Source organism: Phlebotomus argentipes, unplaced genomic scaffold (assembly GCF_947086385.1).
Source record: "Phlebotomus argentipes unplaced genomic scaffold, Phlebotomus argentipes genome assembly contig_2, whole genome shotgun sequence".
Taxonomy (NCBI): Eukaryota; Metazoa; Arthropoda; class Insecta; order Diptera; family Psychodidae; genus Phlebotomus; species Phlebotomus argentipes.
Genome location: NW_026776162.1, coordinates 1,195,543 through 1,222,516, shown reverse-complemented (window position 1 = coordinate 1,222,516; position 26,974 = coordinate 1,195,543). Strand labels below are relative to the sequence as shown.

The 26,974-nt window shown below is 40.6% G+C and overlaps 1 protein-coding gene across 5 annotated transcripts; it reads right to left on the bottom strand.

Annotated features, from left to right (window-relative positions):
• Window positions 1–9: 9 nt before the first annotated feature.
• Window positions 10–26,974, bottom strand: LOC132265033 (phospholipid-transporting ATPase ID). Of its 5 annotated transcripts, none has more exons than XM_059765434.1 (17): window positions 26,872–26,974; window positions 13,652–14,358; window positions 8,463–8,521; window positions 8,166–8,378; window positions 7,217–7,753; window positions 6,919–7,137; window positions 6,601–6,849; window positions 5,553–5,789; window positions 4,700–4,990; window positions 4,461–4,634; window positions 3,969–4,398; window positions 3,754–3,904; window positions 2,181–2,482; window positions 1,899–2,122; window positions 1,506–1,835; window positions 1,068–1,436; window positions 10–993 (listed from the first exon to the last, which is right to left on the bottom strand). In XM_059765434.1, exons 2-17 carry the CDS (start codon window positions 13,683–13,685, stop codon window positions 754–756), a joined length of 4,059 nt encoding a protein of 1,352 aa, XP_059621417.1. In that variant the 5' UTR covers window positions 13,686–14,358; window positions 26,872–26,974; the 3' UTR covers window positions 10–753. The 5 variants fall into 5 exon arrangements, with proteins under 5 accessions (XP_059621417.1, XP_059621416.1, XP_059621420.1 ...); XM_059765433.1 differs by lacking the exon at window positions 26,872–26,974 and adding an exon at window positions 17,531–17,992; XM_059765437.1 differs by lacking the exon at window positions 26,872–26,974 and adding an exon at window positions 17,531–17,992 and having other exon boundaries at window positions 3,793–3,904.

The following is a 26,974-nucleotide window of genomic DNA, read 5'->3' as shown; positions in this document are numbered from 1 at the left end:
ATAAAGATCTGTTGAAATTATGTATGTAACATTTAATAATTCCTCACTTATTCTTTAATCGCTTCCGTTTCGCTTATAAAAGAACAACAATTTGCCAAGTAGCATCAACTGTTTTCAATTCCTGAGTAAACACTATTTCGTGTTTGAGAGATATTCTCAAAAAGAAAGGAATTTCTCATTGTTCCTGTTCCTCTTTACAATCAAGTATCATCATCATAAAGAGCAAATACTTCATGTTTTCTCTAATACCTAATAACAACTTATACAAGGCTTCTTCAGAGTGACTTCTATTCTTAAAGGATTTCTCGATTTCTTCTCCTCTCTCTCTCTCTCTCTCGTGAAGGCGTGAAGGGAAATACATTTTTTGTGAGAAGTGTGTGTGTGTGGGTGTGTGAGACTTGACAATAAATAATTCCACATTTCATGTATGCAATATAAAAGGAAAAATATCTATCCTACATCTTCTCCTTTGCCACATAATTCTGTATTTCATTATTAAAAACCACTAGATAGAAAAGTAATGTACAAGTAACAAAAATAAGCTTCTTCAGCGCTTCTCTCACTACAAACTAAAATCACAAAAGAGAGTTTAACCTCGCCATTATATACAGCGATTAACCATAAAGACGATAGAGAAAGTTATTAAGTTCCCCCCTTCAAAATGTGGAGCTCTAGAAAACTACCTCCAATTTCCCATCCCAGAAAGTGTGTGTTTATGTGTGTGTGTGTGTATGTGACAAAGCGTATACAAAACTACAAATTTATGGTATCCAAGTCCTGACAAGGAGCTCGTGGACTAGCGTCGCCGCCGTTGGAACTGCCCGGCAGATTCACATGCTGCTGCTGTTGCTTGCTGTGATTGTTGTGATTCACCGAGTCCTGATGGTTGATCGCGTGCTGCTTCCGACTGCTGCCCAATCCCAGCGGAAAGGCGAAGTCCTGTGGCAGTTTTCGCATAATCTTCCCAGATGTGATAAGTCGCCCAAAGCCCTCCTGCAAGACATCATCACCCAAAAGCATTACCATCCATTCGTGGCAAACACTGGCGAGACGCGAAGTGTACTCACCTGGTGTGCAAATGCATAGCCTGATCGCAGAGATCGTCTTGCTCGTCGCGCTGACGGTGTTCTGAGCACATCTGTCGACTGTCTGGATCGCATCTGGGCCATTCGCTGCTTCAGTCGCACCTTGTCCGACAGACTTGGGTACACATCGACGAAGTAGAAGCGGAACGCCATCACGGGCACCATCAGCATCAGCACAGAGATGAGAGTGGTGAACCAGAACGTGGGCTCCTTCATCGCTTGTGTCAAGGATCCCACATACGGACCGCCAATTACGTAGTTGTAGAAGTAGTCCAGCACAAAGTACGTCACGACGCTGCCCCACACCATGATGTGATTGAACACTGTCCAGTACGAAGTGTCCAGGGCAATCTGCAAGGCAGTGAGTGAAATCCTACTCTCACATTTCCACGAACACAATAAGGAAGTTCATCTTCTTACCTGCGCCGTGTTGTCCAGAATGAGAATGGTCGCCACCACGGAGCCCAGAAGCATGTGATCACTGAGAACGAAGCCATCGGGCGACACTCCATCCTTGTACGTTCCGTAGGGAATGAGAAAGAGGACGAGTGAGCTGAAGATACCGTGCAGAACGCTCCGGATGAATTCGGTGGTGTTGAACAGAGAGTTCATGATTCCAGGCGTGTAGAGTTTGGGATACTCAAGGCTGTTCTTATCCGACACGTCCTGCTCAAAGACACCCAAAGCCAACACTGGGAGTGATGTGTAGAACAGATTGTACACGGAGATGAACATTGGATCGAACACCGTCTAAAAAAAGGCAATTCAGCAGTTTAGTTGAATGACAAATTTCCATCGTATATTGCGTCTAACCTGTGCGCTGAAGCCACAGAAGAAGGCGAACCAGAAATGGCACAAGGTAAAGGCAAAATTCTTGTAGAAAAAATATCGCAGGAATTTGCACATGCGATAGTATGACCATCTGCCGTGGACGAGTAGGAGGCGTTCCAGGTAGCGAAACTGGGCGATCGAGTAGTCACTGGCCAGGACCGCTTGCATTCCCTCCTGACCCGAAATGCCGACACCAATGTGGGCAGCTGCAACAGAAGAATCATTTATCCAGCAAATCAAAGAAATCTTCCCACTCAAACCCACCTTTGATCATTGAAACATCATTAGCGCCATCCCCGATGGCCAAAGTGACGGCATTTTTGGCACGTTTTATCAATTCGATGACCATGGCCTTCTGCAATGGCGTGACACGACAACAGATCACGGCTTTGCAGTTGGACGCAACGTCCAGGAAGCGATCCTCCAGTTCCGGTGACAAACAATGCACCAGAGAGTGTCCATTGATCACAATGGCGAAACCCGTATTCTCATCGAGGTCCGTCGCACCCGTCGAAGTTGCCGCCGGTCCCTTTTCACCCCCATCGAAGATCTGATCGCACTCAGCACTGCAAAGACAACCACACAAACGCCCAATAAGACTCATAAACATACCCACTTCTCAATCTCTCTACAAATTCTCAACAAAAACTAGTGATTTGTGCACGCAAAAAGGAGTTAGTCTAGGCGTTAAGAGAGAGAGAGATAAAACAACAACATCACAAAAAAGTGTCTCTGTGGATTATTAGATCAACAACATAAAATCAACAACACTACAAATCACTCGGATTTGAACAGAAGAAACACAAAAGAGACCAAGGAAAAGATACAACATAGAAAATTATATGAAACACATAGAGAAAAAAAAAACTGTTAAATGATGTATGGAAAAAGTAATATAAAGCCAGAAATTTCTACTTCCTACGAGAACTCACTTTCTTTTCTCTCTAAATACTTTTTTTTGGGCATACCAAGCAGACGAATAGAGAGGACCACAAGGTTTTCCTTTTTCTCATCATCATCATCATAAAGAAATGTAATCTCTAATATTTTCTGCCACTAAATTATTAACACTCTATTTCATTATTCACCACTATTGAAAGGGGGAAAAAGAGCGAAACTACATCACATTTCTCCAAATGGAGGAGAGTTAATAGTACAAGAAGAATATCTTTACCTCAGGGAGAAATTTGTCTTTCTCAGTTTCTATCGACTATATGATTAGATTACCAGGAAGAGATTGTGTTAGAGTACATTGAGGAAAGTGGCAAATTTGTCAGTGTTTTAGGACTTTGTTTCAAGTGCTCTCTGTGAGTTATATTTTGTGTGTCTCGTGTATGGTGTAAATAATAAGTAAAAAAGACTGTTTTCTTCCGCTAATCGCAACATTCCTGATTTTAAATTATATACAAAACTAAGAAAGTAATTTTTTTTCAAATAAAGCTTCCTAAGGACACGAATGCGCTATTGAATGCCTCTTGCGGCATTCAATAGCACAAATATTCGTGTGTTGTTCTACATCGCATATTAAAAGCGCAATAAATCACGTTCTGTTGCATTCTGATTGTTAAATTAAAAATAAACTGTGTTTGTGTGAAGGAGTCTGCAAAGAGCATTCCTGCGAGGTGTTCAATCTCCTGGAATGCTCTTCACCGTAAAGACAGCACACAGAAGGAGATTGAGGAGCGCTGGATATTAATCTACATTGTGGAACTAAAGGAATTTCAGAGCATCTACTGCCACTATCTACTAGTCAGGAGCGAGGGAATTAATTCTGCAAGAGCTAAGAAGAGTCTCTTGATTCGGCAATAAAGTCGTGGTCTTTCGAAGGCCTCTCTACCTGTCTGGTGCGCCCCTATTTCGCTTATTTGAGTCCCACCTAAAAGTGACGACGGAGATTGCGGGTGGAGCTGCATTGTGGCGTAGATTTTCAATGGTCACAGTGGAGTTGTTTCCACCATTTGCAGTGGCGATGTTATTGTGGTAGACGCCTAAAAAGACAGAATTGCACTATAGATTATCATTGCAATGAGGATGAGATCAAGAGTGTCTTACCACCCGGATGATAGGTGTTGATTATCTTGATGGATTCCTTGAACTTCCTGAGTTGCTGCTCCACCTCGTCCAGTGTCACACCGTCCACCACAAACACGTCCACCAGTTCGTCGGTCAGCAATTGGCATGAGTAGCCAATATTGATGGCCGTCTCTTGCTTGTCACCAGTCAGCACCCAAATCTTTATGCCCGCCGTCTGCAGATTGGCAATGGTCTGTGGCACTCCATCCTGCAATTTGTCCTCAATCGCCGTGACGCCCACCAGCATCATGTCACACTCAATCTCCTCATAAATTGCGCCCAATTTGTCCTCTCGCCCGTCCATCGACAGTGCGGCCTCCTGTTGACGTGCTCGCCATCCATTGAAGAACTCCTGATCCAAATACCTCTCGGCCAGCACCAGCGTTCTAAGACCCTCCCCGGCGAACTTCTGCAAAGGCAATCAACAGTCATCGATTCGCTGCCATTCACCACATCCCCCGTTCAACTCACATTCAAATGTTCCTGCGTCCTCGCCTTCATTTCAATCTGATCCGGTCCCAATCTATCGTATATCACATTGTCAGCTCCCTTGCAGAGAAGCAGTATTTTATTGTTGCGTCGAACAATCACGGACATTCGCTTCCTAACATTATTAAAATCTAAAATGCTCAACAACTCGTACTCCTGCAACGACATCATTTCCTCCAATTAAACACTCTCATCTCATTCGAAAGACGCTCAGAACTCACCTCAACGCTCCCTTTGATTTCAATAGTTATCGTATTTGGTGTTCGGTGTTTGAAGACAAAGCCAAAATTCCTCGCCGCCGAGACGAGGGCCGATTCATCGGGACTCTGAGCTTGATACTCAAGACGTCCATTCTTATCCTCAGGCATCACAGTGTGACACAGAGCGAGCAATCGGAAAAATTTGTGCACATTCTCCTCATCAATCTTCACGGCGTCCAACAGATTCTGGTCATACCACTTGAATTCTGGCTCAAACTCAGGATTAAAGGAGAAATCTATGGGATCTGCAACCTGAAATTGCGAAATAAATCATTAGACTTCTTATTAGACAGGCATTTAGACACACACAGCAAGAGTTATTTCTTGTAAGAAGCTAATTTTGACTGTGAATCGATAGAGTTTTGTCGTATTCTGTGCAACTGAAAAGCAAATTGGTCTTCAGAGAGAAACACAAATACAAAAACAGATGTTAAACAGAAATTGTTTGAAGGATAAGATAAATTATATCATTTATTGTTGACTGATTGAAATTGTGCATGGAAAAGTGTGTATATACTTTGTGCATAAATATTTCAGTGTCTTTCATCCTTTCTCTCTCTCTCTCTCTTTCAGATCTATAAATACAATTTCTACAAATTTATTTACAATCAATATTATGAATTATCATTGCATAATTGGGACAATCTACAGAATGGCCATGGAATCGCACATATCTTCACCTTTTCAATCAATCAATTTGTGTATCTCGATTCACAAAAAAATCTTCAGGCAGAAAAATCTCATGATTTTAGAAACAGAAACACAAAGACAAGAAAATTCTCTTGGAGAAAAACAATTCATAATCATGCATTACATGCACTCCCTCGTGGTGATTGAGTCCAGAATTGGGGATTGTGTGCGTAAAAGTGTCGTTTGGATTGTAATTGATTTGCAGAGGCAATTTGGGTTGGTGTGAATGCTGACGATTGTTGTTGTGCACCACATTTGCCGATGCCTTGCGGTACTTGGCCGCCATCCTCGCACCAACAACTTGCGATGCCTTTCGCCCACCGCATGCCACCACAATTGACGCTCCGCCCGCGAATGGGGGCTGCGCGATGTGTGTTGTGAAGGGAGATTGGACCATTTGATTTAATTGGTTATGCCATTGTGTGTCCCAGGACATTAAAACAACACCCAGAGATCGAGTTTTTGTATGTGCAGTGTTGGTGGATCCAAGAAGTGAAGAAAGGAGAGACATTTGTTACATTTGTGTTTGTTTTTTACACAGAGGACAACAAATAACACACACTCTAAAGCCACTCACTATTCTCCTCAAGTTTCCACCCATTCAGCATAAAATCTGTTCTACTTTGTCCACTTATTATAAATAAATAAACAAACTGTCTAATAACGTTTTTCAAAGTGATAAAAAATTAAATTAGATAATTCAACATAAACAAATAGTTAAAAAATATCAATATGAACTACTGCTTATCAAGCTTCTATCAAGAAACGCAAGAAACTATGTATGTACAGTTCAAAATCACTCAAATTCTGCTTTCAATACTTATGCATATTGATTCACAAAGAAATACATTGTAAGGCGAAAAACAAACCATGTAAATTAAGAATAAATCTATTCTAATTGTTGCTATCAACGATAATTACTCCATGTTTTTTTTCTCCCTAACAAAACACAATACAACTCTCCTCTCGATATCAATCTACTGATCAATCTCTCTCTTTCTCTTTCTCTCTATTAACATTCCCTTGAACCAGTGAGAATCAATGAATTTTTTCTCACAATACTAAAAACTAGACTAAAAAAACATCATATCAATTCCACGAACGAGAAACACAACTGAATCGAACTTGTGCATAGAATTAATTGCAGTAAGAAGTGATGTTTTCATACTCACATCAGCCAAATCGACAATTTCACCCGTTCTCGTGTCCACAACATCACCATATGACTTGCCATTGATGCTGCACTTGTTGAACGTCATAATATTCTGCGTGAGTGTCCCTGTCTTGTCTGAGAAGATGTACTGAATCTGTCCCAGCTCCTCATTCAGCGTCGTTGTCCTCGCCTTGGCCGACGTGTTGGTCTTCTTGTGGTGCATCTTCTCGTCCCAATTTATCAGGAATGACTGGGCAAATCTTATTACCTGCAAACGTACACAAATCATTCAGATCTCATTGAATTGTAAACAAGAAAATGCGAACACTCTCTTTACCTCTACTGAAACGTAGAGAGATATTGGCACAACCGTATTTAAAACGATAGCATATGAAAAAAATACTAGTAAACCAATCACGGTGGCTCCTTGAATTGTACCATTGGGAATAATAGACGGCCACGGTAGGTACTTCTGGAAATACTGTCCAACGAGTCCTTCCCATATTGCACAAGCGACGGTACAGAAAGCACAAATGGAGAGGAGAAAAAACACAATCTGCAAGCAATATAGAGAGATGCATTAGATTTGAAGCTTCATAGAAAAAGCACGTGTCCACTCATCACCATATACTTACACCAATAATAATAAAATTGAGTAATCTATCGATGCTTGTACTTTTAAATTTGGTCTTTCCCGAGTTCTGCATCAGCTTCGTATCCTTGCCGGCAAACACTACAACTCCATAGCACCACTGCGTATTCCTGAGGACGCATCCGCGCAGCAGAATCTTCTCATTGTCCAGCGAAAACTTCTGTCCCTTCCACATCAGTGTCCCCTCGAACTTGTTCAGCAGATTATTTGGCGGCTCACACACGATCTCCCCGTTAAACTTCCCCAGCAATTCATCGTGCTGACTCATCTCTGCCGTCTCCACGAGGCACTGCTTGCACTTCAGATTCGTCTCACCATCCAACTCTGCCGTCTCGATGAAGCACAGCCCGTTGGGCTCACTCGATGACAGCAGCAGAATGTCCGCGGCGACAAACTGATTGTTCTCCATCCGGATGATGTCGCCCACTTGCACTCCTGACCATCGCTCATCCACCAGCTTGCCATTTCGCAGTGTCTTCGATTTGCGATTGTTCACATGCGAATCCGACATGTGTCGTTGCTGCCAGAGAAAATCAAGCACACAGACAAAAGGAATCAGTCCACAATGTTTCACCTTCTCATGCAGGATCATAAAACAGATCAGCCTTGAGACTAGAGAAACTTTTAGGGCGCCTCGCGAGCACATTTAAGAGCTCATAAAATTATCCAGTAAAACTTATTGGTTCCTCACAAGTGAAAACAATGTGAAGACATTGTATGGAGAATCCACTAAAAATTTGAGTAAATGTTGAATTTACACGATTTTTCAACTAAAAAACCCAACCCTGGAACGTTTTACTACTCTATCTTTGAGTATTTTATGATTTATCCATTTGCAAAACTCATACCTAATTGCACCGTTTGCATTGTCTGCTTTTATGATTTTTGTTGAGCACATATTTGCTCTCAATTCCATCAAAATATATACTCACAATATCGTCATATGCATCCTTCACCGCTGTCAGCATCAATACACCAATTAGCGGTATCGCCGTGGTTATTGGCGTCAATGATGATATTGCGGGTATCAATTGGAGTACCAAGAGACAGAGGAAATAAAAATTGGCAAGACGTTGAAATTGCTCCAAGAGATTCAATGGTAGAAACGTGAGAAGTGTATATTTGGACGTTTTGATGTAATTATTCTATAAGAGAGGCAAGAAAGAACAAGAAATAAGACGTTGAGAAATCAATCTCTCAACAATGTGTTTAATAATATATGTACTTACAGCGTATTTGAATTGTGAATTGTATTCTCTATCGTTTGCTCGTATTCTACGTTCGTTTTCTGGAAAGACAAGAGAGGAGGGCAGGTGTTAGAGATTTCGGCCTTTTCGTCTTGAAACTTTAACTGCTCATTTGAAGGTGGAGCTCATGAATATGTTATCACGATTGGTGGGGTTTCATCAGCTGTGAGGGAGTTAAAGAATAAATTGCTGTGCGTATGTGTACCGCTAAAGAGAAATGGTCGAAAGTATGATGACACCAGAGATGGTCTCTCCGGTGCTGAACGCCCCTCGCCACTGCCTGCCGACTTGCTGGTGCGCCTGATGACGCCGAGCTTCCCCAGGACAGACACCACGGACATCCTGAGTCGCCCCGGGGGCGGTGGGCCAGTGGACAGAGTTGACGTGGCACTTGGTGGATGCATTCGCGAGTCGCCCGTCCTCTCGCGCTCCTCCTTGGACACTATGCGCCCGGCAAACTTCACCACACCCGCCGGTTCTGGCGAGTAATTGACATCAGACTCGGAAATGTGACCGGCCGCAGCCCCACGCAATGACGTGAGACTCGAGAGGCTGCCACAGCTCTGAGTCTTGGACTTGCGACGACCCATTTTGCGGAATCGTTTCTTGCGACTCGGCGCCGCCGACTGACACGCTCTCAGGTCATCCTCCTCCGTCGTCTCCTCACCGCCGCCTCCACTCCCATCGCCACGGATCTCCAGCACCTCCAACTCCACCGTGTCATCCACAGCCTTCGACGATGAGCTCAGCATTCTCTCGCCCCCGACTCAGGCACTCACGCCCATCACACTTCACACTCACTGCCCTTGTCCCTCGACTCGGGATTCGCGGTACACTTAGTCTGAGCCTCTCTCTAGGAGTCCTGTCATCTCTCTCATTCACTCTGTCACTTCCGTTGCCCCACTGCGCGGTCGATTGCCAGGATGATAATTGAGATTAAGTTCTGAGAATGACTGAAGATTTACACACCATACGGGAGAACCTCTGACGATTTATAAACCTCACTGATAAGCAGTCACAAGGTAATTACAGAGGCTTTAATATTGATTTTCCTAGTAGGCAATTCCAAGTCCACTCATGTCTGCCAGCGTCTGTGCCTCAGTCCGCACGAAGAAATGTATTCATTTGAACTTTCTTCGTCTCTCATTAATATTTCATCAAAAGTTGCGTAACAATTTTCACCGCAATTCATAGCGGCAAATTGCACTGAGCAAAGCTAAAAGTCCTCATCTTGGCCAAAACTTCAATCATGTAATTTCTCTCTTTCTTCACTTTATCTATTTAGTTGAGGGCAAATAACACAATTTCCAAGAATATCTCCTCACAACAAACATATACAAATTACTGCTATCCTCTCTCTAATTCATGCAATTTGAGTGGCGGGGCTCGGCATTTCTTTTACTTATTCATCCCACCTTTCGCCCAAATAATTATAAATTTGATACACTAGCACAGCATTTTTTATATCGTGTCCTTGTTGTTGATACAAAATCCCACCCACACGTGTCAATCACACGTTTGTGTCACGCTTATTTCTCCTTGTTACACATTTACCCCCGCTGAACCCTCAAAGCCATGAACCCTAAAACTCTCCTCTCAAGACAGTCAAGGAAAGATGTAGTCAACGAACAGCAATTGCAACTTTATTGTTGCAAAGACAGATTGAGGAATCATCATTACAAACATGCTTTCCTGTCGCCGCATGTAAAAAGGGTGCATAAGAGTAAGTGAAGCGCTGGAAATCGTCGCACTTTGCTGTATTTCTCACATAAATTTTTCAGTAGGAGATTTATCGAAGGCTATTTATTCAAACCCCTCGTTCGTTATGTTCCTTTCGCTCTGTTTCCCTTCTGAATTTTATTCCTCCACCTGTCCTTCCTCATTGTGTCATGCTAAAACAATGTGTCCAGAGTTGATTAAGTGTGATTATCAGCTTCGCAAAAGTCTGCACTCTATTAAGGATAGCGTGTGTGTGTCCTTATCTCAAAGTCCAAAAAAGCTTGACAAACACACACCACAAATCCATCGTGAAATTTTCTCCCAACAATACAAAAAGCACACATTCTCTCTGTCACACTCACACAATTTCCTCGGGAAAGTGTTTTCGGTGAGTAAAATCGATAGGAAACACGTTCGACTCGCGAGCAACATATTTTTTATATTCATCCACCCCACACGCCCCCCTAATTCCTCAATTTCGTGTCATCATTCTCTCCCAATTCCACCGCCACTGAGCTATTTGGGGGAATTTTTCACACAACATTCCCATCATCCAATGACTTCCTCTCCGCGTTCCTCCTTTCTGTCTCCATTCCCACCAATTGGAAGGGTGAATTTATGCAAGAGGAAAATTACTTCATTCACAGTTCAATAAACTTGTCATGAATGATTTTTCGTCCTCTCACTTTCACATTCATTGTACACAAGGAACTACAGAGTGCCATGAGGATGAGAGTTGAAGGGCGACAATGTCAGGAAATACAACATCATTGTTGCAAAATACAGACACACAAACTTTTTTTTTGGGCGTGTGCCCAAAAACATCTCCCCAAAATGTCCTTGTGCATAAGTAATTCTTCTGTTGTACAGCGGAAGAGAGCGAAAAAGCGAGGGAGTTTGAGGACAATGTGCGTCTCTGCCATAGAAACGGAGAAAATATTGATGTATCTCGCGCGATGAGAGAATAATCTCCTCGTCACGCAGTTTCTCGCATGCCAGACAGCACGCCTGGATGGGAGAAATGGCACTCAACCCTATTAAATAATATAGATTTGATTGCCTCGCTGCTCCATTTGGTCAAGTCAATAATTGTGATTGAATTCACTCTCAGTCTCCACCCGTCATATTTCACCCATTCAACTCTCACACTCCTGAAACGAGAGAGCCCAAAAGTGGGGTGGCAGAGAATTGATGGCCATTACAATTTCCTCGATATTGAGCTAATTGATACGATTTCCACTCAACTTGTGCACACACACACGTCGTTTTCATAAAGAATTTCTCTTACATCTGAGAGAAAGAAACAGTGACGACACAGTTAAAGGTGAAACCTCCGCAAATTCTCTCTGTGGGGGTGTAAAATCGATAAAACAATCCTTAGTAAAGTCTTAGTGTTTCTACCCATCAGACAGAAAGTACCCAAAAGTCTCATATAAAAACTCTATAAGAATCTTCAGTCATTCCCCTTCTAAATCTCATTTTCTGGTACTAAAAACATTCAAATGGACATTCTATCACCACCTCAGAGTTCACAGAAATCCAAAATATTGCACATTTCCACTCAAATTTCCTCCCGTTTCACATCACTTGTGGATTACTAGCAGGAAAATATAGCTCAGAAATTAAGACAGACTCGAAGAGAAATGATTCGGAAAGAAAATTGGTCACTCTGCAGAGACTTCTTGAGACGATACAAACACGAGAGCGTAAGGAAAACTGACAAGACTCTCACTGTCTCTAGCCCTTTTCACTCTGTGGCCTTTCCAGGCTCCCCGAATCACACCACGCGAGTGCACGCACACTCAGCTTTGGGGTTGATTTGGGGAAAATGGAAATTTCACTGACTCATTCGTCACATATGGATTTTTGGGTCACATTCGCTCATCTTACTCATATCAATACAATTCAATTGCTTCACAAGTCTTAACAAACTAGAGAACATTTACTTTGAATTATTCTCATAAAAATTTCGTCAAGTCATGAGTAATTTTTTGAAAAATAATCCAGAAATATCTACCCCTCAATATCCACGTGGACTTCCATCTCAATCACTTGCCATGGAAAGCAAGAGCATGTGAAAGAGACAATGAGATAGTCAGAATTTCCTTGGAAGTTCTTGGAAAGTAAATAAAGTTCCATGCGACTCCGTCACAATTGCGCAAGCTCGTGGAAATGCGAGCAGCCCTTCTCAACTTTCACAGTGCAACTTTACTGAGAACCTTCACCCTGTACTTTGCATACAAGATCAACAAAACACTGTCAACTCAGCAGTGTGAAACTTCACTTTTTCCTGCCGAATATTATTAACTTGTTTACTCTGACACATTCATCAAATTCATTGAGTGACGAGCATCTTGAGAAATTCTCAGAACAGAAAATCTCTCACTATCAATTATTCCCACAAGTGTCTCACACGTTGGAAAAAAAACTTTCAATGGGAGGAGAAAATCAATATGCACGTCTACTGGTATATCGACATTGGAAATTCCTAGCTAAATCAATCGTCCTATTAAATTTCATGACTTATCATTCATCTTTAAGCTGCGATATTATCAAATATGCGAGTTTATGCTTAAGTAATCGAAGTATTTCCGAAATAAATAGTCAAACTCAAGGATTTTAATGCATTGTCAATGCTATACGCTATCGTGAATGATAATGAATTTCACTCAATGTGCATAACTACATAATTTCAACATGTTAAACAAGAAAATCATTTCAAATATCAAGGTGATGGTGTCACTTAAATGTCTCAATTTCACTTTCAAAACACCAAACAATCTGTCCCTAAACTACGTTATGAAATATTCAAAATCTCTTACAAATACATATGAATTAAGTATTAATTCAAGTACCGCACTCTTGACTCAGTTTTCTAATTCAAAATGCGTTGTTTGTTTTGGACACATTCATATTCCGCGCATAGAGCATAAGTTTTGGAAATATTCAAAACACTCTTTCACCTCCGCAGAAGATCATAACCGAGCATAATGCTAATTCTACTGCGTAGTGTTGAAAAGGTCTGTCAGAGTGGAAAATCATCTTCAATCAGTCAATCTCATATACTGTTTAAGTGTTTTGAGAAAAGAAAAGCCACTGAATTATGATGTGGTTTTCACTCTCTCAGACACTCGCTTCACTCGAAATTCGGTGCTATTTAAAAGCCCCCCCATTTTACAATTATCTCTCTCTCTCGTGGTCGCCACGCTTGTTAATTGTATGATGGTTTTTGTGCCGAGAAAATATGGTGAAATTAATTAGAAACAGATATTAAAGACAATGTAATTTGTTTCACTTCATGTTCAAAAATATTCTTGTTTTTATCGCTCAGTCTGTCTGACCGGCGATCAGCACAGTATTTCATAACGAAAGCCTACCAGACTCTTGGACACACACTTCGAGCGGTACAGCACAGCAAAAAAAGAGGATAAAGAGGTGAAGTTTATACTCACGCTGCTGAATTGGAGCCTGAACTTTCTTTCCCATGTTGTGGTTGACGCACTCGAACTCGGTGGGAACTCTGGTGGTTCTTGAATGTCTCTCGTCACAATTGAGGCACGCACTTATTTCTTATTTGTCTTACAGACTACAGCATATGAGGAACTATATTTTTGCAAATTTCTTCACTTCGCCCTAAACACACGAACTTGATCCCACGAGAAGGAAAAAGAAACTAATAGTCCACAAAGTGCACTGCACCAACTGATAGAAAGGGAAATTATATAAGTAAACTCAATCTTCACGCTAAGGACACTTAGTTAAGACACTTGATTGATCGATTGCGTTCTTTGACGTGCACTTTCACAGAGAATCCTTGCACTCAGGCTCTTCTTATGGTCCTCCCACAGTGGTGACATTTGGAACACCCGCACTCACGATCAATTGGCCAACTTGAGGATGGTGGATTCGGTGTGCAGAGTGGCCAATATGTACAGCTTCTTCCTCAGCTCCGCTTTGGCATTCAATGGAATGATTTGTGAACCACGCCTCGTCCCCAATGATCGCGCTGTGACTTTCGTGTGGCTACTCTTGCTCCTCCACAGATGATGTCGTCGCTCGGGATCGAAGCAATAGGCCAATGGCCAATGCTGGATGGGTGGAATTCTCAGTGGATACAACCACCCTTCCATCAGAGATTCAGAAATTCGCCCAAAGGCTCCTGCAAGACACACAAAATCAACACAACAATCAGTTACAATTGATCACGCGCCACAATTGATTTCAATTGAGCAAATTGATATCTCAAATACCATACGAAAAAAGTGTATTGCCAGCAATATTCTCGTGTCATTTGCTTCCAATTACAATAAAACCAACACGTAATTTTTTTCCCTTTATTGATTCCTGGATTGAAAGTAGCGCATTGCTTTATTGACTCTTTTTGCATCACGAGTGCCTCCATTCTATTTTCACACCCATTTAAATACGATATGACCATGAAATTGGGTGATATGCCATCCCTACAATCAGGAACTGCCACCAACTTGTGCTTCGGCGACGGTGTCAGACCATCAGGTGAAATGCAAAAGGATGACCACGACTGCTGGCGACATGTGAAGGTCGTTCGCATGATTTATAATTTACCGTGAAACATGGAAAAGTGGTGGATCGGTGAGAGATTCGGTGTGGAGTGACCGTAACACCTTCCAGAGGTGTGTCTGTTCTTAGAAAGGATTATCGAAAAGCCATTCCCATCTAATTGCTAACATTTACGGACTTTGGGACACATGCAGTGTGGAAATTATTTGGCCAATGACTGGAAAACTTTCAAAACACTTCACTCACTTTGTCTTTCCTTAAAGACTTGGGCAATTATGAGGCAACAAATTAACTCTGAGGACTGTTGAGAATTGAGACTCCCAATAAGAAACTTTCATAATAATGCTCATGAGTTACATTATGTCTGGCGTACTGAAGTATTCAGTGGCTGTTGATAGGAAAATCACATAGCTCGCGGGGAACCTCTGACAGATGCGTAGCTCTTTTTTGCCAATCAACCATCATGTTGCGTCTTTCACTATTTTCAGTCTGAGCCACTGTCTATTACATGCTGCGTGGACAAACAGCCCAAATCTAGTTCATGGTCGTGATCCATTGAAAGTTGCTTTGGTGGGAGAGATTTGGGTCCAAATGAAATATCAAATGGTGCACACAAATTACACTGAAATCACGCGAAAAATTGTACCTCCGGCACAGGAATAAACATGCGAAGCACACACAAAAAATACTTGAGAATATTCCACTCAATTGACTCTCAAACACCCACCTTATTAGATATTCCAACACGATAAGACAGTCATTAGTGATAATTGTGCCCATAAAGAGTAAATATGTGATGTGCTATCAACATTATCAGTCTTATCTGAAAACAATCAAATGCGACAACACGTTTTTTCTCCATTGAGGGCCTCATAATTTCTTATACACAGAATAAACATAAATTGATGAAATTTTCCACCGTAATTTATTGCAGAGGATTTCCATAAGGACGAAGACACTTGATAAAAAAAATCCATGAAAAGACTGCTGATGAATCACAGAAAAAAACCACACGAAACAAACACACACACACTTCATAATGCCAGATGATTTTTGGGTGTGGATGGATGAGAACAGATAAATTGTTCAAATTTTCAGTGAAAAAACAAACTTTGAGAGTTTCACTCTTCGGACTTTGATGACTTTTCAACGAAACTTCTAATTCAATAATTGTTTCTTAGAATAACAAATACACGAAAGAGTTTTGGTGAGGGGAAAAAAACACCAACTTTATATCGACTCAAGAGCATATCAATAAGAAATCCTTTCCTTAAAACCGAATAAAGCAATACTAAGGAATGAATTATCAATCAGACGTGATAAATGCAACTAATAGAAAATTTATTAGCACCAGCCACAGCACTTCTCCAATGCATTTTTTAACAATGTGAAGTGTGTGGTTTTGACTCTCAGTCGTGAGTACTTTATTCCCATGCCTCTTACCACCTTTTGCATTCAATTCTCCGCATCTTCATCATTTCATTGCAACTGCAATTCCCAAGTTAATATTTTATTATGTGAATTTTTGCAGCACTTTCTCAGTCAAACGATCAAATTTATTCATCGGGCACAGCGCAAAGTCTTATTCCCTATTTCAATAATGTTAGTGTCATTAGAGATTGCTACATTCCTTCAACACCACAACACTTGATCTTGCAATTGAAAACATGAGAAAATATTAATGGCTAAAATTGCTTATACAAAAAACATCAATCTTGTCGTGTCAATTACACTTCACGAGGTCATGTATCTCACCAGCTCAGGTGAGAGTGAATGAGAAGTCTCATTAAAATTGATTTGTCTCGCAATTGCAATAGGAAAGCGCTAATTGTGAGAGAATACTCGATATTCGTCGGTTTTGTGTGTTAATTTTGCAATTTATTCATTCCCCGCATTTGTGAGCATGAAAATAGGATCAACAGCTTTTTCCTCACTCGTGAAAATACATTAAGTACACACTTTATGTCTGGTTTGGGCAGAATAAGAAGATGAAAAAAAAGTTATGGTATTTCTTTCACCTCTCTTGTTTATGCTACGAATTCGAGTCTGGGTGATAAAACGACTTGGATGAGAGCAAATAAAATCTCATTTGTTGGGATTTGCACGTTTTCCTGTCAGTAAAGAGATGACAGAATTGTTTAATTTTTGTATGATTTCATCATAACCACATGTATTATACAGCATTCTTCTCCATATCAGACACTGACTCACACGCGACAGGAAATTCCAGAAGATCCCAATCACCTAGTGCCCTTCTCTAGTCACCCAACAATATATGGGACAAGTGCATCGGGGATAATTTAACTGATTACATTACGTACAGCGCAAGCTATCGAAACCTGATCAGCATCAGGAGAAAATTTCCAATAATAATTCATTCAACAATCTAATATACATAACAGCTTTAATATCATATTCCCTGACCATTTGCTGCAATTTTTATTCTTCCCATTTTTTTTTCTTCAAATTATTGCACACAAAGTGAACACAATTTTGTGCCTTTTTGCCATTGTACAACTGACTCTCTATTTCACCTCCAAACCATGAATAACAAATTAGACTCAATGGCACGTTATGCAGAATGCATTACAGAAGGATTAAGTGAATTAAAATATGAATTGCTGCAATTGTTGGCCGTATTGAAAGCCACAGAAATCCTCAAAATACACGCACTCTCGCTATTTTCACTCGATAATGGAGACACACACGTTACTTTTTGCACAGCAAAAATTATATCATGAGGTACTGTTAAGAGACTTTTCAAGAGAATTATATATTAAATCATAACTGACCGATGTGAATAATTTTGCACGATTTTGGCGTGTCTCAAGTGCCCCTCTTCGCCGCTGTCGAAAAGTCCCCAACACATTGGAATTGCGGTGAGAAAGAACGTCACCATTGAATTTCACTTTTTTACAAAATATCCGGATTGTCTTTCTCGCGATGTTAACCAAGATGCTGAATAAAAATGTACATCATTGATAAAGTGTGTGGATACTGTGGCACTTTCTTGCAGGATACACAGACAATTCTAACCAGAATATCACTCTCTACAGTATTTATTATTATTCTTAACAGTTTCTGAGACCGTTTCTGCCGCGTGAACAGGAACAGCAGCAAACAATCGCGCCTTCCGTGCAATCCAACAATCCGCGTCAGACTGATGTCACTCCACACTGATCGAACCGCAACAAGCTCACTCTCTGCCCACCCACCGTCCCGCGCCTCCCCTCCTTCTCACGTCAAAAGCAAAACACCAGAGAGCAAAAAAAACTATACACACAACACTATACAGTGTCCATAAGCTTACAAAATGCCATACTACACAAATCCACCAGGCATTCCATACCATCGTCTCACTCATGCTCACTTGCCTCTGCCATACAACACCTCATATTCCCGGCCTTCTTTTCGCTGCCCTAACTTACAAATCATTGGCACAGCGACGCGACCGCCAAAGCGCCGCGATATCCACAAACACACGCGAGACCCCCAACATGGAGTGTACGAACACCCTAGCAAAAACCTATATTATGATGCAACTGCAAGTTCAAGATTCAATTTCAAATGTTCTGCTTCTCCCTCTATACCTTGCACTTTCGTGGCCACATTCTCACACTCATCTATCATTCAGCGCGGAAGCAATTGAACAGCGAAACATCAAATATTGTATATGTACTTTCAAATGCACATTCCAAGGGGATTTTCTGCACATACTCAGGTCGAATTTCGGTCAGTACAGCAGTCATTTTAACTTTTTCCCATTCAGTCGTAAGAAAAACATATTGTAGATTTTTACATGACCCACTTAAGAAAATACTGATAGCGTTTAGGAATGAATAAACTCTTTGAAGCACTTTTCCGGAGGAGATAAACGATAAAAAAATGTTTGAGCATTCAAATTGGAGTTCAAAATGATAATTTTTGGAGAATTTTTCAAGAATCGAAAAACAAAAATTAGTAAAAATATAAATTTAATATTTTTGCTACGGCAAAAATAGGTAATATAAGTGATCATCTTTCACTAAATCATTCCTATTTGACCGAAGAACTCCCGTGAAAACTCGCTAGATTATCCCCATGTTATTGCCCTCGTATATTTGGGAATCCCACGACAGTATATTTAGGGGGAGCAAAGAGGGTTATAATGGAAAAGCCGACGTATTGCCCTTTTCGTGACACATTTTGTAAGTGTTCATGTTGAACAAGTGAAGGGCACACACGGAGCACCGGGGAATTGAAAAGTTTTATCACTGGGGAAGGGTAGTGCTTTCACCTGGTAATTTCTGATATCACTTCCCACGCACTGTCAGCCCATTTGATGTCGTGACAGTTGAAGTTTTCCTCTCTTTCTCCCTTTTTTCATTCATCGGAAAAGCATTGGTGTATTACACAACTCGGGAATTGAGTGCTAAAGAACGGGAAACCCAGAAGTATGATATAAAAAAAATTCTCACGCATAGCAAAAATCTGCACACGAAAAAGCGGTCAGGTGGGGATCATGTGAAATACAGAGGGAGGTTTTGTTAATAAGTAGGGCAAAAGTTGTCCATGACACACAATCATGGGTATAGAAAAGGGAATAAAGAATTTTCCTCAGCAGAAATCCTTCACACTCTGTGCATTCTCATAGAATTTCCTCGTCTGTGGCCTTCCTGGCGATGGCTAAGAAAATTGCGCCTAATTAGCTTTGTTAATTGATATGATTGCACCTTAATTGGACGCGATGATGCACTTATTATAGGGTTTTACTATTTCTCAGCAGATAGTCTTATCTAATCAACTCTGACCACTCACCATCGGAGTGAGCATTAAAGTTTCTTTTCATGGTATCGCCCAGGTGGATAAAAATAGCAAAAGGACACACAAAGTACCCAGAGCATCTCCCCAATTTTCCCCTACCCCTGCTTTCTTCTCTGCCTTTCTTCCTCCCCGTCAGGATATCTTTTCTTTAATAATGTCAGAAAACGACATTTTCCTCTCTATCGCCAGATAGTTTTTCCACCTTTTATGACCCACCAAGAGGCCTTTAATGATAAATCGATTGAGCTCACCCGATATATTGTTTCATTCATCAACACACCCTTTTCAGCTGTCGAAAACATCATAAGTACTTCCACATTAGCTCATTTTCTTCCACAATTTTCCCTGTCACCACGTCAATGCTCAGTCTTATGACCAGAAAATACCATTATAATCCTCTTATATGTGTGCATATGTATCCATCCTGTGTGTATATAATGAACAGAAAAATGAAGGTGTTTAATGATGCAATTGGGTCGTTGAGTAATTCTTTTTGAATTACACCCGAGTCTAATCGCGATAGAGCAAAAATTGGGAAAAAAGAGAATCTCATTTCTCAACTCTAACCAATCACCATTAGTAACAACAATATTTCTCTTTCTTCCATTGTAAATACTGGTTTCACCATTACTCCGTTCATATGTATAGTGAATTCTAACACAGTTAAAATTTTATCATCCCCTCATGAACATTAATAACAATCGTCGCCCTAACAATTTTCTCAATTTTCATGAGCGGAAAACGAAGATATTGACACTTCCCATCATGGAGAAGACAAACCAAGTATTGTTTAATTTAATTAATCATACACATTACAGTTTCCACATTCGGCGGAAATATAATTTAATTAGGGGTTAATTGCGCTAATAGATATCAATTTACAGGAAATGCCTACACAGAATCCATCAATTATCTACTCTTTTTTTCAACTCGCCAGTCACTCGTGGAAGTTTTGCAAAGATCCCACATAAAATTAGCATATTGAAGAATTCTTTTTTTTCCACTCACTGGAAAACCTCAACTTGTGGTAATAATGTCATGGTGCTGGGTAGAAAATGTTTATGACTAAGAGGAAAAATGACTGCAAGACCGTGCAATAAACATGTGCGGATTTATAGACAATAAATACAATTTACATGGTAATTAATGTAGAGTAGAGTACAGTGTTAAGTGATAAGAAATATCACAAGTCAACAATAGAATTCTTGTGACTTTATGAAAAATAATAGGCATTTTGCTCATATTGTTTTCACGCGTCACTGGCAAAACTCTCAACTATGCAAAGAACTTTTCCACACACTCACGCCCTCTCCTTTGCTTTTTCTCTTATGGTGAAAACGAACGTAAAGGGGTGATACTCAAGACGCCAAAATATTATGGTTAAATTGCTATTTGAATAAATTACACACAGAGTTTCTCAACAGCCACCCAATATCAGCCATATTATGTAAAATTTTACTATGTATGACCCCACATAAGACGCCCCAAATGGACTCCTTCTTTATCGATTGCACGCCACAATTTAGTCCTTTCCCCATCCAGTGGCTCATTCAACCACGACACCAAATCACAAAATCCACAAAATTATTTTCACGACAGAACACACCCTTTTCTAAGCAAGCAAATGCTGAACAGTGGCACACGTGCCACCCCAAAGTGAGTGGGAAGGTGAAGAATAAATCTACAATCTCACCATCATTATACATTAATAACTGTGATGGAGGACTTTCGCTCATATGTTCAATGACGCTCCGTCGCTACTTCTTTCGCATAGTCTTCAGATGTGACAAAATGCAGTTAGGACGAACTTTCGCAGGCCATCGTCATAATAAAGGCACACACGTGAGGATTTTCCATAAGTGGCATTACATGGCGTGATTTCCCAACCTACACGTTTCTCCTTGACCGAACACACACACACTGACCACGATGAAAAGGACAAGGTAATGCGAAACTCACAGCGGAGATTATGAATAAATTGTTAGAACTATGCAGACGATTGCAAAATCCAGCATGGACGAGTCAATGCTGAGCTACATCAAGGGACACAAAGCGCTAGGACAAAAAAAAACCTCAGCTAAAAAGGTGTGGCAGAAGTCATTTCATTCTCGAAATCATGTGGAATCATTTAGAGAAGATTTGGCGACACACCTCAGATCAGATAGCGCAGCCACAGATTATTTGTCATTTTAATTAGTCCAATTTTTTGCCCTCGCACCCAATCTTCATTACTCTGACGTCCTTCGCACAGAACGCTCTTTTCAACAACGCAAATTCCATTCATTCTGCATCTTTCTTCCGCCAAGTCGAAAATCCAAATGACCCAACACATTATTATTCGGCTCTCCCCGCGCACAACTAATATTTGTGAATATACGATTTTTTCCCCACGACGTATAAGCATTTTCTCGCTTCTCTCAAATATGCGTAGCAATTCGTCACGTCCTTGATATTTAATAATTTTGTAGTTCGCATTGTACAACAAGCGCCACCCAAGGAGGTGGAGGAAAGAGAATTAATAATCAAACTGACTTATGTATGTTTTCGATGTTTTCCTTACTCACTGGAACGGAACTTGAGCTTCAATGCATGATTTACATACCAACAAATGAACTCAGTTAATAGTCCAAAACATAAAATTTACTCGCGTCGCGAGCCAATACAGTCTAAATGCCCATCGCGTTGAGATTTGATGGGACAATTAGGAAGGCGCAAAAATGGTTGTTCCATTTTTCGTGTCATCTTCCAATAAGCCTTCCTCATAAAAAGGAGTGAGGAAATGTTTATGGGTTGAACGATAAAAAGCTTTCTCTGTGTCATTTTACGCTCTTTCCATTTAATTAATTCCTCATCTATCGTCTCTACACACTCACACTCCTTTTGTCAGTCCCACCAAATCGCAGTTCAAGGCTCCATCCGCCACAAATTATATAATCCCAAGAACTGATAGTAAATGCCTCGACCTCCACACTTTGTCTGCCACGCATTTTCAGGAGGGTGGGCCAAACAACAAAAAAAAGAACTACGACAACATTAATGACTACTGAAAGGAAATTGTGCGCCAATTTTCTCATTCATCCATTTTCTATTATGTCTTTCCCATTCCTCTCTTCTCTCTCCCCCGCTTCTCTCTGGCTCACTCAAATACGCCTAAGATATCAAATTGTCTCTTCCCGTTTTTGTATATATAATCAATCGATTTGAACGGTGTATTTTTTCGTCCTCCTCAAACACCGAAATCTACAATCTTCTCGAAATTTCGTAGAGAATCACTCCCACTCTCATTCCTTGAGCAGCATTTATGTACACACATAGCAAGAAATAATAGAATATTGGTTGGCATAAAACTGTGAAATGCTGTTGGAATATTTCGTTTCAACTTTCATTAGAATTCGTAAAATAATCAATAAGAACGAAAATTACACAGACAGGCCTTCGATGGGGTTTTCTCTCTCTCTATCAGTCGATTTTCTGGTGCTCGAGTAGAACTTGACATTGAGTAACTTCAATAAATAATAATGAATGGTTAATGCACAACGTGGAAGCAACATTGATTCATCAACATACCAAGAAAGAACTTAATTACAAGTATCAACTATTGATGAGTAATTGTGGTTTTCCTGTTTTTTTCGCTGCATTTCAACCTCCTTAACACCCCCATTCCTCCACCCCAAATCTCTCTTGTCGGCGAAATCCATTAATTCTCTAGATCTTCCGCCCAGATAAATGATTGATTATGTCAATTTTTTTACCTACCAATAAATCTACATAGGTTTATTCTTGTCCAATACACTCCCATTCAATTTCATTTCCCGTCATCCCTCGCAGTATAATAAGTAAAAACGATTCGACTGGTTTTCTGCGTCTTCCAGAAACGATAAAAATTAATTAGTTATATAACTTTTGCTCCTAGTGTATCACTTTTTTTTTCTTCTCGTGAATCACAGTCTGCATTGAGCTTAGAGCGTCTTTTATTGCACACTGATAAAAAGTCTGGTAAATTACAGAAGCGTCCAAAAAAGCACATAGTCACGTTTTCCTCGCCCATTGTTATTTTTGTCCAAATAGTCGAAGGCCCGCGAGGAGCTGAATACATTTCATTGTTTGCGCCTTTCTGTATAATTCATTTTTGCGTTTTTTCCCCCTTCTCTCACTCTCCGAAATGAGCTTTTAAAGTGACACCATCGAAAGTCAACAGGTTGACTTGGAATATTAATGTGATTGCGACAATGTTGAATTTCGAGGCGCATCGCAATACGTCTCGATGGTCAATTGATGGTAACTCTTCAGTTTAGATGAAGATTTTCTTTTATTTTCTATATCAAGTAGGTTTTTTTTCTACTCTGTCATCATGAAATATTTTATGAATCGATGTCACTTGTGGGAACAAGAAACCCTCCAAACAAATAATATTAAACACCATTTCCACCCCGCGCCCAGTCACTCCGCATAATTGCAATAAACTCCAGCGATTATTGCTCTGTCACCAAACAACTTGTCTGTGACATCATTTCCCTTCTTCTCTATTTCTTTATGGCTGCTATTTAGAGCTCACATGGCCCTGAAATTGAATTTTTTGAGACAACACGAAAGACATTGAGGGATTGTGCAAAACTGTACCAATACTACGTCGTCCAATGTGTATTTTCCCCCCGTTTGTTTCTTATGTCGCTTATGCTAAGACCATCAAACAGGTGCGAGAAGAAAAGTCACCTCCTTTCGTGTCCATTCTCTCAAACACCTCTTTGTCAGAATTCTTAAGGTCAAACAGCACGCAACGATGAATTTCTAATTCAAAAGTGGACTTTAGCAAAGCATGGATCATTAATGCTGAATAGAGATATTTGAGTAGCGGTGCAGATATGTGTTATTCAAAAATTAAACATTTGCAGCTTTTCTCTTCGGCTCTGATCATTTTAATAAATTTTCAGCGACAGACCGCATGGAGATGCATAGAAATTGACGGTAATAGCGAGAGAGCAAGAGCATTTGGGATGGTGCCACGTGACTGACATTCCAAAACCCCCCAATGGAGTGAATTGAGTAACATAATCACAAGATAAGTATATATATTTTATATACTGTATATTGAAAATGAAAAAATCAAGTTTCCCCACATTCACTTTTAAAGTCCACCAATGCATCTGCAACACAACAAATGACTGCTGACGAGGCAAACTTAAGCTCCAAGAGGCGAGCAAAACAACAAGAAGAGCCATTCACGTAAGATCACCGTGCGAGATATTAAATTAAGTGGATGGTGAACTCCTCAGCTGTGTTTGTACAAAGTCGCATTCACAGTCTTTGAACAAATGCTCCGTCTATAATACTATATACACACAGACCAATTGGTAGTGGATCCACGTCGAAGCAGCGGAATCTCGGCGTATTTGCACCGTGTACAACAAAACTGTTGGATGTTCAGCGTACACGCCTCTCCTTGGCCACCACAGAACGGTATTCCGTCACGAGTGCACGTGAACTCGCGATCATCGCGCACCGGATTATCGAACAAGGAATTTGATAGTGAATTCCCCGAAGCCAAGGATGTTTCATGCTGTGGATAAGCTACGAGAGGAAATGCCATAATCTCGGCAATATTTATCAGAGAAATGTGCAATGGTGAATTTTCTTGTAAAAAATTTATCTTTCAGTGCTCACTGTAAGCTCGATTTCTCATGAAGAGACTGTTCAACTTGTTGCTTGGGAAGGATATTCACGAATGCTACATAATTCTGAGAATCAATGAGGCGCACATTATAGTCATAAAAGCCCCTCGACACGCATGATTCAATGAGCAACTGCTACAACCATTACATCATCTCCTCCATTCATCAGCTGCGGCCAAAGTGTTGGCGTCATCGCGTTAATTATAAATTTTCATTTAATGTGAGCCTCCCAGAATGTGCACATCTCTCACTCTCTCCCTCTCACAGTACAGTGGCAAGGTGTCAAGGGCTCTTTGTGCCCTGAACACAGATTGATTTCTTCATCATCTCACGCGATGAGATAAATTTTCTCATGCTCATGAGCAAGATCATCTAGTCCATTTTTCCACGACAAAGTGTGTGCATTCTGTGAAACCCATTATTTTATTGTTTTTCCTCTCTGTGCTTTTGGCACAGAGAATAGAAATACCATCGCTTTATGTAAATGATCGTGAGATGAAGCGTACCCACGAAGGCAGGAAAGACAAAGTCACTTCACGAGACATTTAGCATTAGCGTATTGATTCCGCAATGTGTAACTTTCTGGCAGAAGAGATGTGGGAAGTATGCGACAACAGTAGCGAATTGAGAGAATTCAATGGTTAATTGAATATAAATGAAGATTGATGCTGAACTTTGAGACTCTCAATTCGAACAAACTAATGCTTTTGTGACTTCCAGGAAGTGTGAAAGGGAGTCTTTGCTCTAAAGAACTTGAACTGTGTTTTGTACAAGGTTTTGTTGGGAATTGTCTTTGCGTTTAATAGCTTTCAACCTCTAAAAACCAAACAATTAATTAAATTCAGTCAAATTATGATCACCATTATTGTCCTAATTGGCATTCTTAATTTGATATCATGACCAAGACCCCAATTTGGGCGTCAAGATTAAGAACAAGAGATCAAAAAGACAAATAATCTCACGATCCAGATTTAATAATTTTCTTGATATTCGATTATGCACTAAATAGCGCCCCAGCTTAATTTTCTGCGCGAATTCGTCATAAATACACCCCGCAAATGACAGTCATTTTCACGTGAGCAAATAATTGAATACAATTATTTTGCTTCATCTCTTCCGCTCTCGTGGGAAGGACAAATACTCGAGAGTTGGGGAACATCTGCAGAGAGGCAATTTTAATTTTAATTTACCACACATTTTGCCAATTACGCAAACACGTCGTCTTTTTTTCAGGCCAACAATTACACAAAACGTCAGAGAGGGTGGGAGAGTCGCAGCATCAGCAAATTCACTGAATTTTCTCACTTTTCGCCCCGCAGCCACACGAGAAACCCACCACGGACCACGCAGAGGAGTTGTACAGTCAGTATCTTGGGCGAGATTCGGAGAAATAAGCCAGAATCACTGGTTTTGGGTGGGTTTTTTCTCTGGCACGGCCAAAAATAGTTCCCATATTCGCCATTTATTTATGTTCTCGCGCGAATTCCGAAAAACAATGCAACATATGATTTGATCGTGTGCGAGAGCGAGATGACTACACGTGTGCTGACTGTGCAACAGGCGATTCAACTTTCCATGCGCTTTTCGCCCACTTTCACTGCTCTTTCCCGGGATTTTCCACCACCCACTCCCGTGAGATGAAGTAAGGATTACACACTGACCTGTTATTAGAGATTCCAAGTGGAGTATCCAGGATTTTCTCGCGAAATTCACTCCACCACACTTGACACCCAACACACCATCATCGTTGTTTATTTAGCATGA